We start from the raw sequence: 16600 nt of genomic DNA, 5'->3' as shown, positions 1-16600 counted from the left end.
GCTTCGCAGCCAACATCGTCCGCCTAGTTGAATTACTGAAATATGTAATTTTATTTTGTTCTAAAGTGGAATACGCATTTCACCCCTGTCTTCCCATAGTTCGATGAAATATGCATCGCACCGTGAAAGCGACAGAGTTCGCCTAAACGCTTCTAATAACTTGGCGGAACTCGCGGAGGAATGTGTTAACGGGTTCGTAGCTTACGCGGATAATGATCACGTTTTTCGATTTGTTGGCATTCCGAACGTAATTATTCGACGCCGGGATTTTATAGTCTTCTTGCCGCGGAATTTACGTTGTGTCCCGCTGGCGCGGAGATCGATGGAAAAAGAGGAAGTTCGCGGATCGCGAGTCTCCGTTTTCAGCGAAGTAGAGATCGCAGGAGATAGCGCGTGCCCGTAGGCACGTATTATGCTTGTATGCATATCGCGAACTCATCTGCATTTTGAAAGCAGGCGTGCTCCTATTGTTCAAACAATGTTCTTCGAGTTTCTAGAAGCTATTGGCAAGACTTCTTCGGACAGGTTTCTGATTGATGGGAGCTGAGCAAATTTTCGTGAAGCAAAGAGATCTTCAACGAAGCTGGAGGGTATTGGTGAAACTGGAGCAAAACGTTCAGACAAAACTCTTGGACGATTTGGCTGCAACAATAGCGCAAATAGAGGAGAAATAACTTTTGACAATTTTTCTGGGCATTAGCCAGGTTCTACAATCCTTCTACTTAGAATGATCCTCAAAGAAAGTAAAATAACATCCACATAAATTCTATTGCTTATTGAGTTATTCCCAAAACGAATATGAAGAATTATAGCTGTAAAATCTGACTGTCCCTAAGAAATTAGTAAAATATCACTGTTTCTTCCTCGGCGATGCACATCACGCTGCCGATCGCGTTTAAATCGCCGGCGCCGATTTCGAACGCTTTTTAATAGCTTTAGGTGTCAGTCAAGTATCTAAATGATCCTCCTATCTTCACTGCTATTTAAGATTCTGATCAATACGCCGTGTGTCAGCTGCGTTTGTCTATTCCGTTCGCTAGCACTCAGTTGGCCCAGTTGTGCGCTGACGTCCACCCATACAATTGAAACCGAAAACGAAAGGCACGACGTCCGCGAATATGGGAATTCCAGTTTGCGGTATCGACGCTCTACAGCATCGATATACGTGAACGACTCGTTAATCCAACACGAGAATCTAATTGCACTAACATTATGGCGCCGACTCAATTAACCTCTGCGCTGACGCGTCATTAAAGCGAATACTAATTCTACATAATACGGCGATTATGGGTTTAAGGTGGCGGGCGGAAGCTTGAGCAATTACCTGTAAACGGGACATTTATGGTACATTTATGGTACATCCGTCAGTTACGAGAACTTATGCTAGTAACAACGATGGTTTCGTGACTTTATCACGGAATCGTTGATGTGTGCTTCCGTGGACGTAAGAAACGTGTAAAAATAATTGGAGGAAGTGTTGGTGTTCGATTAGGCTTACTTTGGCGAAGGTTGATGAGAATAAATTATTGTGAAAAAAATATTACAGATGCTCGTTGGCGTAAGCGTTTCAGATATTTGAATTAATCCTGTTTTTCTGCAATTTATTTTTTAAGGCCAAATATCTCTTATCTTCTCGTTCGACACATTTGTTAAAGTGGAATTATAGTCTGAAAAATATTTCAGCTTAATTTTCATCACTGCAAGTGCATAAATCGCAATCAGTCACCACGCTCACGTACACAAAGAAAAGAAAATGTGTGACGCATCTTCCAACGTCCAGTTCTTTCCGGCATAGTTCCGTAAGTATACGAACAAATAATAGCTTGTATTGCAGATTATGTTGTTAATTTGTTTTCAGCTTTTCTAAAAACAAACTATTCAGGCCATGAATATTTTACCAGTTCACGCTAGCCCCTGCAATTACGTCCTTGGCTTACGACAACTTTTTCAATGGCCGATCGTCTCGTTTCACCTAGTGGCATAATTTCGCAGCTGGCCGATAACGAAAACCCCAGGAGAATCGATCGGACAAATTATTGACAATATCAGACGAGTTCGTACTTTCCCCGGAATCGATCTCGAAATTCTTGCTAATCGCTTGCGAACGAGATCAGAGATCCGGACGAGATCCTTGGATCCCGAATAGAGGCCGCCGATTCGTGAACCGTAAACAACTGTTCAACATGGGGACAGTTGATTTTCCTCGATGGTGGACAGCTGTTTGTCCGAAACAATGGAATTAGCCGCGAATTAGGCGAATCGGAGGACGCATTACTCTGGTCACGGGACCAGAAATTTTTCCTCGGACCGTTTTCCTCGAATCCGCGTGTAACGAGCGCCATTTTGAACAATGCTTGCGTTGACAATTGTTTCGTGGCTTTCTTTCGGAAATTGAGAGAAACCCCGTGCCCGGGAGTATAGTTAAGATTTAATGAGCAGCGTGTAGCGCATGTAGGTATAATAAATTTCTAGAAAATTGAAGCATCGTAAATTGCTTCCTGGATCGGTTTCTAAGATGGATTTGATGTTAAAAAGTAGTAAACGACGAGTTACTTCAAAAGTGGCGAATTCTGTTCTATAAAATCAACCCTTCGACGTCAAACAAGTATTTCCATCACTCCACAAAATGAGTGCACATCTTCTCCTTCCCACTATTTAAAATTTTTACTGTATAATCTTCTTTTTCCAAAAGAGAAACGTGTTCAATGTCTAATTTTTTAAAGATCATTTTGTGCTCGTGCTAGTCAGTAATTCTGTATATGTGTATCGGACTCTCACAACTAGTACGTCGAAAATGTAAATGGACATCGACCTGATTAGAAGCACAACACTGTCGCCGCTATTGCAACATGTATTACGGAGTATACTGCAACAGTTATAAAATTGTAGGTTGCAGCACAACTTCCCGTGGACTCTCCGACAAATAACACTCTCCCGCATCTGAATTACGCGTGCTAAATAAGATCGCTCTCTGTAGCACCGATATCGAAAAGACGTTCACGCTCGTTGCAAATACTTTCTCGCGCTATTATCTATATCCTCGGTTAACCTAACACGGTCATAAATCATCCGCAGATTGATAACACTATGCTACATTAGCGTACGATCACTTTCTGATTATTCCGCCCACACCAATTGATTTTGTTTTCCCAAAATATTATATCTTCGATTCAACCATTTAATCTGAGCACCCTTCAAAATTAATCGAAACTAAATCTCTCGATCCTTGACAGCCTCATTCACATCTACTGGTTCCTTAAATCAGTAACAATATTAATTTCTGAAGAAACAGATCGAGGGGATTTTCAAAAATATTCAACCTGGTCCTCGACTTCCTACTTAATTCTCCAAAGAAACCACATTCAATATTTACAAAAAATCAATACGATCTCTATAATTTTCGCTAATCAGTATCACCATAATCGAGCCAAACAAACTAATTGCAGCAACATGAGTAAACATGCCAGGTTCAAGTAAATGGGTCTCGTGCCGCGAAAGTATGCTAAAAATTCCGGCCCACGAGAATCTGAATCATCCGCGCTTCAATTAACAGAGGCGTTTAATTATGTGATCGAGCTCATCAACCCCCTTTCGATCGAGTACCATCGGCACCGGATTCCTCGATAATCCCGTCCGTTTTCATACGTCGTGTACGATCGAAACTGGATCGAGACGGTCGATCGGACGGTTCGATTTCGCGATTTCGTGTTCCCCGACGTGTTCGTGAACGGTTCACTGTTTCCGGGCGTCGTCGTCGTCGCCGAGCTATCTGGATCGGAGGATCGGGTGCAGCGTTATTATCGACTCATATCCTGCCAATACCAGGAGAGAACTGGGTCGCCGAATTATCAGGGTAAGCAGGTTGCGTCGTCGATGCACCGAGGATTCCGCCTCCGGGTACCTGGCATCTGGTTCTTATCGGGCCACCATGACGCTTTTCTGCGTGCACCTTTTTTCGGGGATGAGTGAAAGGCGTGCTGGCCATCCTTTATCGACTTCTCCTCGAAGCCTATCATCATCTTCCTTCGATTTTGCACACGTTTTTCCAGGCTGTTTTTTCGGTCCACATCGTAAACGGATTATTTAATCAACGCGCTTTGATCTTCGGGATCTGTACGTGGTCAGATGTGGTCTGGTACAATTGAGCAATTCGGTGCAAAAACGGTGCAAGTAATAACTAGACTTATGCGTTTACGACAGCATTAGATAGGGGGAACACGAAACAATAGAAAACATCGAAAGAATTTGAAATATTAGAAATTATACTGAAAGTCCAGTAGCTGAAAATCCAATATTTCCTCTCTTCTGGCAACCCCACTGTTAATAGAAACATTTAGGAACCACAGGAACAACTAACAAGTACATAAACAGGTAATTAACATTCTCCAGCATCAAAATTCCATAGCAACCAACTATCCATCAGAAACCGTCCCGGTGACCCCATAGATCGCATGAAATCGTGCAAGCTCGCGCCTACTTAACAACATAAAAATACCCAATACTGACGACTATTCATTTCCAGACGTTCTTAGATCTTATCGGCAACTGGGCGTGTGTTGTCTCAGGGACTCCGAACAGAAAGATGGCCTTCCATGTTTTAGCAGATCAGCATACAATCACCGCGATCGGTTATTCCCATTTTGACATCCTAAATAAATAAACAGACCGCGATGTACCGTTTCGAAGTGTCAGTCGCAAAACGAGGAAGACGCGAATGAAGATCGAAGAGGGTCCACGATGAAACGGGATAGAGATATTATTACGAGATCACGGCCTCGGTCCCGTAAATGCATTTTTCATACTTTAAAACTCGTTTTTTTATTGTCGTCAATGTCGCTAGGGACTTTCTAGCGCAGTGCGATTAAATTGACGACATTAACGTCGGGCCAGATAGTTGACCGGGACGATAAGCCGAAGTATGCCGGTCGGAACCTGCAACGTGTGATCCAACTTTGTACTCGAAGGCGTTTTGTTTGTTGTCTTTTGAACCGGTGCGACGCCGGTAGAAACAAACGATTTCAAAAGGAGCAGCCAGTTGTGCTAGATCCAGCGAATACCAGCTTTAGGCTACGATTTAACGTGAATCGTTGCCACGAGGAAAGTAGTGTAATTTTATAGCGACGTATATCTTCGGGGATCGAACTTATTTTATCGATCTTGAAGACTTTGTGCAGCATCTATTCTGATATCATTGACTCGACCAGCTTAGGCTTCCAACTAGATTGAGGTAGTTTAGGCTCTCAGAGTTTGATTCACTAAGTGGCAAATTTTTATTTTTCAATTTTTGCTCTTTTGAGAAATTAATTTATTTGTGGGATCAATTGAAAAAATATTCTGATTGGAGGATGGCGGCACTTGGAACGTATTTACTTCTTTTTCTGCCACTCCTTAATGCATGATCCTAAATGGGGATAACCCTTGCATTATTTGGACTTTTCTTAAACCTTGTCAGTGTCCACACTTAGTCGGGAGGATTGAACCTAATGTCCCAGATTTCCATGGACCGTAGAAAACTGCAGTATTTCACTAAATTTTAAGTTTAAATTGGAACTGGATTGATAAACAGACAGGTTTGTTATCTTCACTTTACTTGGTGAGATATCTGAATCTGTTTTTGGTCGCGACAAGTTCATTTTACAGATTTTTGCACCATAATTAGATGCGAGAAGAGTAGTAATAGCCAATTTAGGCTCGGGCATTGAATAAATCGCAAATCGGACACTATGGTTGAATTCTAAAATTGTGTCACATAGGAAGCAAAGCGACATGCAATGATTTTTTTAACTTTCTAGCCTACTTTCTTGATGCTCGTGGCTTTCGTGTGTCTTCTTTTTGGAATTGCTCGCTATCGTAGCACGGTGGCAGACTTCGGGGCGTCATTAATGTTGAGCAGACGGAGTAATAAATTGTAACACGTTAGATAATGCAACACGGTATACATTCTATCAGTGATCGCTGTATCACGATCTACTTGATCAGAAATTTCTTAATCGCTGTCCGTAAATATTTTACTGCATATTGCGTGACTGAGAAATGCTGATAAACTGTTAAGTAATCGCGTCAGTAATGACTCGTGATGGGTGGGTTGCATAAGAAACATAATTGCAATTAGATTGTAGGATGTTGAGCGGGAGCCTCTCGTAAAATCATTCAATATTGCTTGAATGAACAGATGTAGCGTGGGACATTATTATTGGATCGATTTAACTGATTAGAAATAATCGATAGGTAATGAAATTAGTTCTCTCCAATATTCGGTTTGAATCATATAATTATTCCAAGATAATTTTCAGGTTTTCAGATAAATGCACAAAAAATCGACAGTTTAATTATTACATTCCCAATAACAAAGATCGATCCACAATTTCGATTTTTATAATCCCTGTTCTCTGAAGGAAAATATTTAAAGAATTTATATATATATATATATATATATATATATATATATATATATATAATATTAAGGTCAAATATCAGTGTACTTATTTTTCGTAACGAACAGATAAGCAGTAAAGTAGGACTCAATCTTAAGTGAAAACGGTGGTTATAGGTCAGACACGGAGAATCGATATGAAATAGAGGAATTTCATGTCGATCTGCTAATAATTAACAAAAACGGATTACTAGTTGATATTAGATACTTTAGATAGCATAAGTAGATCGATCAGATCTGTATGCAAAGTAAAACTGTTCCAACTGGACTCTAAGGCACAGAAATGAGAATAAAAATCATCGTCATCGGGAATCTGTTGATATCATCGAGCCAATGGCTTCAAAATCCAGTTCCCTACAAACTCCAGCAATTGGGGACAATGGAGGTTCATTACCTGTCGACAACTATGCATAATTGCGGCGGTGCAAAGACAACACCTGCTACGAAGAGAGGACACACGTTTCCAATCAGCGTTGCGGTTCCCTTGTCCCCCATAGATCTCTGATTGTCCCCTAATCGAGCGATTATAGAACCGTTAATAACAATGGCCCGAATAGCGTTCCAGTTTCCCTGTTCGAATAATCTTTAGACGTGGGGAACAAATAACAATTTCCCCCTCAATTCATAGACGTGGGAGCCAACCAGAAATTTTCTTCTATCTTTAATAATTTCCAGAATTTGAAAATTACATATCAACGTATTTCTAAGACTTCCTGGTGTTTCAAATTTCTCCTACTCAAATGCATAAAATTAGTAGATAAAATGAAAAATATCGAACACATTTAAACGATCTAAACGTACTGTTACATTGTTCTCGACTCTGTAAAATTACTACGGAAAGAAATCCTTAATCTGGCAATTAATTCAGACAATTTTTATTTCTTAGTCTATTAATCATTGATCGAGAAAATTATAATTGATCGAAGCACAGAGATTGAGAATTGCTCGCGATTTCGAAGATGTCCACTTGGATAGGTGGTCACATTGCGTGCACGTAGACTGCACGCGGTGCATCAAGCTCCAGTCTCCGATGGAGCATTATCTAAGCCGTGGACCGGTACCCCCACCGACCTAAATGCACCGCGTATAAATGCTCAAGACACCTTCTAACCAGTGTCAGTGAGATTGTGGACCTAATCTCGTTCGCGAACGAGTTACAGGCGTGTCGGTCAGCCTCCGGCTCCGTTTTCGCGGGAACTTCAGCCACTTCGGGACCATGGAAACAGCCTTGAAGAGCCTGCACGCCGGATAGTCAGTGATCTAACATCATTTTGAGACATTATGCGCGAGTATAAAACGGGACACGTGTCCCGACTTCCCGAGTCGATTCTGGTGCGGATCGGGTTCGTTTTCTTGGTGATTCTTCATTTTCCCGAGCAGAATCTCGCGTTCGATAATACAACGAGCACGTTCGTCGAGAGATGTCGAGTTGACTGCACCCTGAAGAGGGACCTTGTCACCTGCGGGAAGTTCAGGGTCGTTAGGTGGCTACATAACGTCGTCAGAGAGAAGGTATGACGAGTTTTAGGAAAACATTTTCAAGAAATCAACGGGTTTGTTCTTTTTTTGCGATGTGCTTCCGTAGAAGAATTTTTCGTTTGGGGATGTGAAGTTCTTCTGGGTTTGATGAAGATCGGTAGAACACGCACGTGAGTCCCGGGTTGTTATCATGATTCACACTCGAGTGACAGTGAGAGTACTGACACTGAAAATGCTACAGTGGGACGTCACTTTCTCAGGCATTTATTTTTTAATTAAGGCCACTGGACATGCATCGGCTTACTGCAGCCGTTCAAACATACTCTCAAGTGTCTTTTAATCTGTAGAAACACTCGGTGGACTTTTCAAGATCATTATTCTTGGAACAATTACACAGTGTCTGCAAATGTGACTTATATGAAACGAACAACTGGCACACTTCTTAATAATAGTCTCATTTTCTTAGGACAATTAAAAGATATCCCCAAGTGTTATTTTCGTGACAGAATACTTGGTACATTTTTAGTAACTGTCTTTCTCCTGTGGATCGATTAGAAAATATTTGTAAGTGTCCCTTATATTGAATGAGCACGTAGCACATATTTAATAATCAATTCTGTTTTGCAGATCAATTAAAAAGTGTTCTCCCTTTGTAGATTAATTACAAAATGTTTTTGAGCACTTCTTAGATCACAATCATAAATATTTAATAATTATTTTCTTCCGTTGGATCAATTGTCAAAATACCTCCACTTAGATTACAGAAACATATCATGTCCTTTACAAGTGTCTTTTAAACCATCCAAACAATTAAATAATCTCTAACTTTCTTCGGTTGAAAACCAGAGAAGGAGAGACAGCTTCACACCAAGTCGCCAATTCAGTAACAAAACAGTAGCTCGCTTACACGCAAAGTCAACAGCCCACTAGTTCACACGAGCACGCTAATTGCATGCACCAAGACCGAAAGTCTAGAAAGTCGTCTAGCTGTTCATAGCCCAGAAAATGAATTCTCACACCTCATTAGGGTATCACCGCGTCCCCTAAACATGCACTTCCTCGTTTCGCTTTAGGAGTTCAGCTATGGTCCGCTTCGCATTGTCAGAATACCTTCTCTACCAGGCCAGTCGATTCTTCCGAAAGTGCCACAGTCCAGGGTGTTCAGGAGCAGTGCTGTCGAGGCCTTGAACTTTGTCCGGGACGCTGTCGAGGACATGCTAACAAAGCGCGCTGTCGTATACACCATTGACAATGCTGTGGCTGGAAGAAGCTTTGGTACTATGCCCATGATCATGGACGAGGACGAGATCACCCAATTGCAGAGCAGGAAAGAGTCCGATGGTAATTTCGATCATTCAGTGATCTCAAGACGTCTGGATGAACTGGTTCAGAGAATTACTAGACGGCGGATTTTATGCGTTCCTGACAAAAACGAATAGGTGTAATTTAAAACAGTGGGAACATTAGAAGAGAACTGGTATATTATTTTCAATCTGTTAAACATTTTAGAGCTGAAACCCAAATATTTATTTCTACAGTTTTTTCATTGTGTCCTTGCTGTCATCAGAAATTAATTTCTCCATCTCTTTTTATGAGAATCGAAACAAGTACTACTACACGAACAGAGTCTATTCGCAATACAAGTTCATGTCTATTAGGCCCCAAATTTGATCTAGTGGTACGATCGATTATTCCGCAGACGATTGGAGGCTGTTCAAGAAGAAGAAGTCCGTGATCTTGCCGCTCCTAATCCTCCTAAATCTACTGAAGCTGAAGCTCTTGCTCCTACCAGTGTTCCTAGGCGTGCATTTCATCAAGAAGCTGCTGGTCCTAGGATCGCTGTTGCTACCGTCGATCCTCTCTCACTTGAAGATCTGCAAAGTACCTCAACAAGCCCACCAAATGAATCCCTACCACACCTGGGCCACCGCAGCGGAAGCTCCAGCGGACTATCCCACAGGTAACCAAACTGAATTAATTAATGTATCATCCCCCATCAGCTGATCGGTCACGTAACAGTTGAAGCCGTCCTCGAGAGTCCTCGAACGACTGCTCTGAATACTCCTAATCGATTGAACGCTGAATGATGCGACTATCAAGTACAGTTACATAACACTCGATGATTTCGCGGGATTGCGGGCTTCACGACTGACGGAATTCGTTAATGTTTCGAGCTGAACGATAATTTTCATAATTAGGCGACCGATTCTGCGTAAGTTCAGCGTCGTTGGAGCATGGCAGTCACTCGCTGAACTATATTGGCCAAGAGCCGAGTGTTTGTCGACAGTATACATATAAAATGAGGACTATGTCTATTTTACAGGGTGTTTCAAATTTCCGCCTTTTTATTGTTACAGGGTATGGTCAGGAGGAGGCGTGGGCACACAGGAACGACTATCAAGGTCACTTAGGCTACCCCGGATACCCTGCATTCCGCAACCCCTATGGATGAGGCCGATGATCTCCGACGATCGTCCCTGTCTCGCTGGTTGCTGCGTCCTCGGAAAACCGGACGATAGATCGGTTCCTTTTTGCAGTCGCGAACGCATTCTGCACGTGCCAACAGTCTCCTTCCGGCGGCTCACTAATCTCCTTTCGTCGCTCTCAAGTGTCCTAAGCAACGCCAAACGTCCGGCCGCCTGTAGAAATTTCATTTAACGGTGATTATCGCCAGTCCGTCGTGAAACGCGCTCGTAAAATGACTTTCACGACGCGTTGGCCGGTCTAGGCGGAATCGGGATCAGCTTCTGCTAGGCTCTGCTACGATTCCGGGGTTTCGATGAATTTATTTACCCTCTGCGGACGAGAACGTTTGTACCATATACTCTCAATAATTGTAAAATTAAAAGTTTCAGACCGGTCTGCTTGACCGGCACTGGTAGGTTTAGTGTTAAGGAAAAGAGACTGAATAATAAGAGAATAAATCGTTCTTGTACTTCTGCGATGATTCGTCCGCAAAGGGTTTCGGCTGGGTTCAAGGTGAGATAAGGTTTCTTCTTGTCGCTTTTTATTTGTTGCTCGATCTCGTCGCTAACCGTTAGGCTATGATAGCGAGACTGGGGACAAAGTCACGGAAGGCGTCGGTTTTTCGAAGATTGCATCGACGTCCGTGGGATTTTTGCGCAGCGAACGAACTCGAGGCGCACGCGAACCTAGGTCGGTAGCTTCAATGTTGTCCGCGAATGGATTTAGTATCGCGAGCACGGTACCGGGGAATTTTCGTTGGGTTTTGGTGCCTCGCGTGATGACAAAGACTTCCTGGATCATTGTGGTCGCGTGCTGCAGTAGGATTATGAATATACGTGTCTAATACTGGCGATCGTGGTGAATGGGTGTATCTTGATGCAATAAACTGGGTGCGTGAAGAGAGATCCTGGCGTTATTGGTAGACATTGCTCTAATTCTGGTATAGGATTCAAGGAAACAGGATTCTGGGATTCTTTAGTCTTCATGGCTGAGGATGCGAAATTCTCCGAGGCTCATTGTTCTTCGAGGATTATTCAAGGTTCGAAGATGAGTTCTGAAGGACTAAATGTGAAATATAATCTTTGAAGAATCAGTGAAGATGCCACAATGTGCAAAAAATAGTGCAGAAACGTGCAATTTAAGATTTCAAAAATTTTGGGAGACTTAAGAAGAAAAATAAATGAATCGTGAGAAACTCATTTGTACACTTAACAAATCAGTAATTCCTATTCCTATAACAGAGTTCCTTACAACGGCCTCTAACAACACACTCTGTAATCTTCCTACCACCTCTCCGAACAACAACAGCAACAATACCCCGGCACGCGAACCGCTCACAAAACAGAGATAATCTCTCTAATCGGTGCAATTTGCGTCTATTACGTCTAACCAGCATTCACCTAACTGTCGCTTAAGCAATCCGTCTCAAGAATCTCCCGAATGGAGAATATTATACGTATACATTGGGCAGTGTCAGGCGGTCAAGGTCGGGCTCGGTCGGGCCTACAGGTGGGCACGAGTGACCTACTGACAGATTTGGACCCGCGCCCTGGCCCCGGTGCGTGCACGCACGCTTCCTGGCGCGCGTGCTGACCCACGGCCAGACCCGTTATCGGTCCCCGAGACCAGTCGAGGCGGATGTGGCAATGGCGACTTGCGGCTTGCATCGCGAGGCGAGCAGGCGAGTGTGCGAGTTGCGACTGTTTCGCGACAGCGATCCCCGCTAACCATCCACGAACGGCTAATAACAATGATCGGGCCCCGGCCCCTTCCTCGGACTCTGAAACGGTAGAGGGCCCAGCTCGGGAATCGGCAAGGCGATGCCCGAGACCGAGCCCCACATGCAGCCCTGAACCCGCCTCGCCATAACTCGACCGTTACGTTCTTACGTTAGAACCGAGACCGGCAAGCGAGTATTAACATAACGGCACGCAACCGCGATGCGTACACCCGATGCACCGATACGGTTGCCACTGTGGCGGCGACAAATCGTTCTGGATCGATCCCCGAATTTCAAATTATTGGGAGCGGTGCATATTTTTCCATAGATTTGTTAGCTATAGAACAATTTGGAGTGGTTTGGCGACGGAGCTCCATTTGAGGTCCTATATTCCGATGATGGCATTTTCTTTTTAAGATTTGGGATTTTTTGGAAGGGGTTGATTGAGTTGGAAGATTTAAGAGCTAGAGAAGCTTTTTTTCTTTTTCAGATTGTTAGGGGTGATTTTAGGATTTTCCAGAGGGGGTTGGTTGAGCTAAAAAATTCAGGGTTTAATGATTAGCGTGTAAAATTGTGGAGATCGTTGTCCGATGAGTCCCATTGTACTTAGAGTTGTATAATATTTTACAAAGTTCAAGCTGGAAAATGCATACCTTCAGGACAGGTGACTCTACATTAAAAAATGACGAGGCAACTTCGGTTACAAGTGGGAAGCAAACACACTTTCTAAAACCGGTTCATTTTTGGTCCCCAGTTGCTCCTAATTCTGTGAGGCTGCTATCACAATCAGCAGTTGGCTCATGAATGATTCATGCCTATAATTTATTCTCATACTTAACGAGAACTTCCGATTTGAATGGTACAATCTCTGACCCATAGATAAATCTACGAAATTCCAATCAATTAAAAGTGTTCCGTAATTTTTATCATTGCTTCATGCGTTCGTAAAATTGTATCTTGAGAATACTACTGGGATAGAATCGTCAAGTATATTGGATAGTCTGTAGTCCTAATTGGTGAAATATGTTTCGAATTTTTTTATCATTGCTGGTACATACGTAAAACACTATGAGACTAGAATAGAACCGTCAGACACGTCGGGTGAGTCCGGAATTTTAGTAGCGCAGTGGGACAGCCAAACAAATATTCCCCGGTGTCAAACACGATAATTATGCATCGGGAGTTGCTGTCGGCACTCTCTAGCTTGTAACTTCTTGCTAATTCATTAGTAATTCTGATAAACTCGAATACTATCCACGATTTTCCAAGAAAGTATAAATACCGTGTCCGAAGAATCTTGTGGAAGATGGTTCACTGGGATCCAGCAATCGAGGGAATTAATAAAACAGTGACTATCAAGAGAGCGTTCGTCTCGATGTGTTGACCCGAATGAAGAATAAGTTATGTTGCTTATAAAACAACATTCTACTGTTATTTGTCAGCTGGTAACAGCCTCGATTCGTTTAATCGACACCATCGGCAAGATCTGCAGCCCCATTAATTCTCCTTATCAACGCATCATCGGTAAACCAACATTAAATAATAAAACAGCCGAAAAACCCGGCGAAAATAAATCCATCGATTAATCTCGATATAAATCAAGTGTAAAGCGTCCGAAGAACTGTGCAATTTACTTTGCCATAAATCGCTGCCGCAGATCCTGCATAAACATGCCGGTCGTTCATTTATTATTTGTATCGCAATACGCAAGACGATAACGGGCAATTATTATGAGGGCAACCGGTGCAGGTAAAAGCATGCCAAGTGATTTTTACCGAGGTCAAATAATATCCGGTCGATCGAGAATGATCGGACAGGCTCGATGCGACCATCTTCGAAACATGCGCGCGTTACGCGCGTGAGGAATCCTTTAAAATGGAAGGAGGGCAGCGTTCGCTGGGTGACCTTCTTTTCGAACGAAATATATTTTTAATGTACCCCCGCGGCTTTGGCGTTGACCGAACGAACGATAACAATCGAGCAACAACCGGAAGCGCCGCCCACGCCAATCGGTCAACGCACGTTATGCGACTAAATGCTTCGTTTCATCGATATTTGTCGTCGAATTGTCTCGTTGGGCAAATCGATACATCCGATTGGTATTCATAGTCCCTAGGATTAACGATTTTTAATTTTGTACGAAGGGTATGAAGCAGTATGAAGTCTACATGACGGACAACGCTACTTACCTATTTTAATACTTCACAAAATATTTTGGAAAAATAACACGAATTACACATTTACAAATTTTGTTCACCCGCCATGTAAAAGATAATTGATAAAAGTGGAGTACGTATGAAAGCAAGGGCAGAACTTTGCTTTCCGGGTTCAGAAGGTCAAAATTGCTATTCAAAGCTAGCGTCCCAGCGAAATTTTGCCTGATGAGTAAACCGCCATGGTTCCGATCAGAGATTTCGAGGAATAGACGGAACCGACTCAGAATTCGGGGCGAGGCTGCAGAGAAATCGCTCGTAAAAGTGTGCGACGCTCCTCGGATTCGTGACGAGTTTGTTTGGATTTCGTCTGTGACATCTGTCCGCTCGTTACCGTTAGCGACGACGATTTTTTGGATGTTTCGCGCTGTGTAACGTGTCCCCGGATAATTTACAGAGCTCCGTGGGAAAAAGAAGTTTGCGATGCTTGCTTATCGGATCGATCTTTTCGACGTCGCAGAAAAATAATCGCGGAACCGGATTAGTAACCCACTTAGAGTTCAACAGAAAAAGCTGTCTGGAGATATCTTGATATTTTGCAGGTTTGATAGGCGTGAAGATGTTGCAAATAAAATTCTGAGTTTCCAGGTCTCGTTTGGATTCCTAGAAGACTGTAATAAACCGTCATGTGACTGTTTTCGATGCAATACTGCTTGCGGTTTGCTAAGACGAAAGGCTGTCAAAATTTTTAAATGGATTCACAAGAAATTCACAATTATTTGTAATTTTTCTAGCAGAAATGCATAAATTAATTTAACAATAGCAATTTGTCAAAATATGGGTGTCCCAATGCCCAGAACAGTGCAGAAGAGTGTCGAATTAATTAGAAGTAAAATGAAACTTTTTTGTGTAAAATTCCAAATCCAATTGGTTGAACCATTGTTCCAGGACCTCCCGTGCCATTTCCAAAGAGAGTACGAGAGTTAGGCATTCAGTATCACGTGTTTGGATCGGCGATAGCGCTTGACCACGCGTTGAAGTCACCGGTGCGGCCTTAGCATTATCCTCACGTCTTCGGCGTTATTGTACGGAAATTGGCCTAAGCTTTCTACGATAAACTCCGCTACATGGTCCCTCACAGATCCGACCTGAAGCTCTGGTAAAAAGCGACAGTGTTTGCTAGAGTGCTCCAACTAAAATTGCCATAAAATTTTCGATTTCGATTCAGACTCGCTATCTCCTGCCTCTCAGTCAGTCAGTGACGAGAATAGCGGATGTCAACGGGGCAGAGAAACACCTTCGCCGTCGTCCTTTCTAAATCAGTCGTCGAGAACTAATGGCTCATTACGGAACACCCGCAGCACGCAGCGATTCGAAGCCGTATAAGTCTGGGCTGAATTCTGTATATCGACCTCTTTGAAAAATTTGATTAAATTTATACCACGGATGTATGTGTGACCCGAGTTACGGTATGCGGGGACTTCGTTGTAAATCTGCTGACATTTATTGAAAATGGTTTCAGAGAAATTGAGTGAAGAAACCATGTCCCAGAATGGTGGTTATATTTTGTTCTTTGATCGCTTGATCTACATGCATGTTTGTATAGTCTCGGCTACATGGTAGCTTTTATATTTTTCATTTAGTCATGGACAGTTTCGAGAATTTTTTTGTAAATAAAGTAGAACACGTGGATCTGGACACTTGTTATCTCTTTGAAAATTATTTTTATTTCGGTTACTTCGTAATTACAATGTTTGATGTCAGAGAAACTGGAGAACAGACATCATTTCAATCTTCACATTTTTAAATAATATATAAACGGGGCTGGCCACGTTTCAGTAACGTGATAGAAGTACAACAAAAACATGTACAAGAGTTACGACTAATTAAATTGATCTCTCACTGCCAGGAATATGGTTTTTCACTAACGTGGACCACATAACGGACCTTTCATTCCTCGACCTGATTTCTTATAGTTTTCGGCTTCAAAAAAATCTGTAAAAATTCTGAGGCACTTACTGTAGTCTCTATTTGAACATGGAAGTGATACTTTTACTGTGTCGTAGTTTAATAATCTATATAACCACAGAACAAGCGTAATTCTTGTGGAGACCATGAGTCACCTTTGCTAAATTGTTTTAATATTTCCTAAAGAAGGTGGTGAACGTGTCGACGCAGGCAATTGTTATTTTGCATAAAAATCCGCAGTCTATCGCCTACGATGACCCTGAAGAAGGAGAGCAGATCGAGGATGGAAAGATTCGTGGAAAGAACGAGGAAAATGTACTTTCGTCGGGTCACCGTCATCAGCCGAAATTCCGGCCGGTGAAATCGGGCCTGGTCGTTAGA

The 16600-nt window shown here is 42.5% G+C and overlaps 1 protein-coding gene across 1 annotated transcript; it reads left to right on the top strand.

The window, feature by feature from the left end:
* Nucleotides 1-7561: 7561 nt before the first annotated feature.
* LOC143357684 (uncharacterized) lies at nucleotides 7562-11564 on the top strand. Its single transcript, XM_076794221.1, has 4 exons — nucleotides 7562-7945; nucleotides 8986-9253; nucleotides 9612-9872; nucleotides 10270-11564. Exons 1-4 carry the CDS (start codon nucleotides 7715-7717, stop codon nucleotides 10362-10364), a joined length of 855 nt encoding a protein of 284 aa, XP_076650336.1. The 5' UTR covers nucleotides 7562-7714; the 3' UTR covers nucleotides 10365-11564.
* Nucleotides 11565-16600: the final 5036 nt, after the last annotated feature.

The sequence above is a fragment of the Halictus rubicundus genome, chromosome 10 (assembly GCF_050948215.1).
Source record: "Halictus rubicundus isolate RS-2024b chromosome 10, iyHalRubi1_principal, whole genome shotgun sequence".
NCBI lineage: Eukaryota > Metazoa > Arthropoda > Insecta > Hymenoptera > Halictidae > Halictus > Halictus rubicundus.
Note: the sequence above shows the minus strand (reverse complement) of the source record. Positions and strands in the feature narration are given on the sequence as shown.

What these genes read in the sequence shown, in the direction of transcription:
- LOC143357684 (XM_076794221.1), top strand. Translation starts at nt 7,715, where the DNA reads ATGCGCGAGTATAAAACGGGACACGTGTCCCGACTTCCCGAGTCGATT. An exon ending in ATAACGTCGTCAGAGAGAAG is followed by an intron (nt 7,946 to 8,985) that starts GTATGACGAGTT and finishes GTTTCGCTTTAG; the next exon opens with GAGTTCAGCTATGGTCCGCT. An exon ending in GAGCAGGAAAGAGTCCGATG is followed by an intron (nt 9,254 to 9,611) that starts GTAATTTCGATC and finishes ATTATTCCGCAG; the next exon opens with ACGATTGGAGGCTGTTCAAG.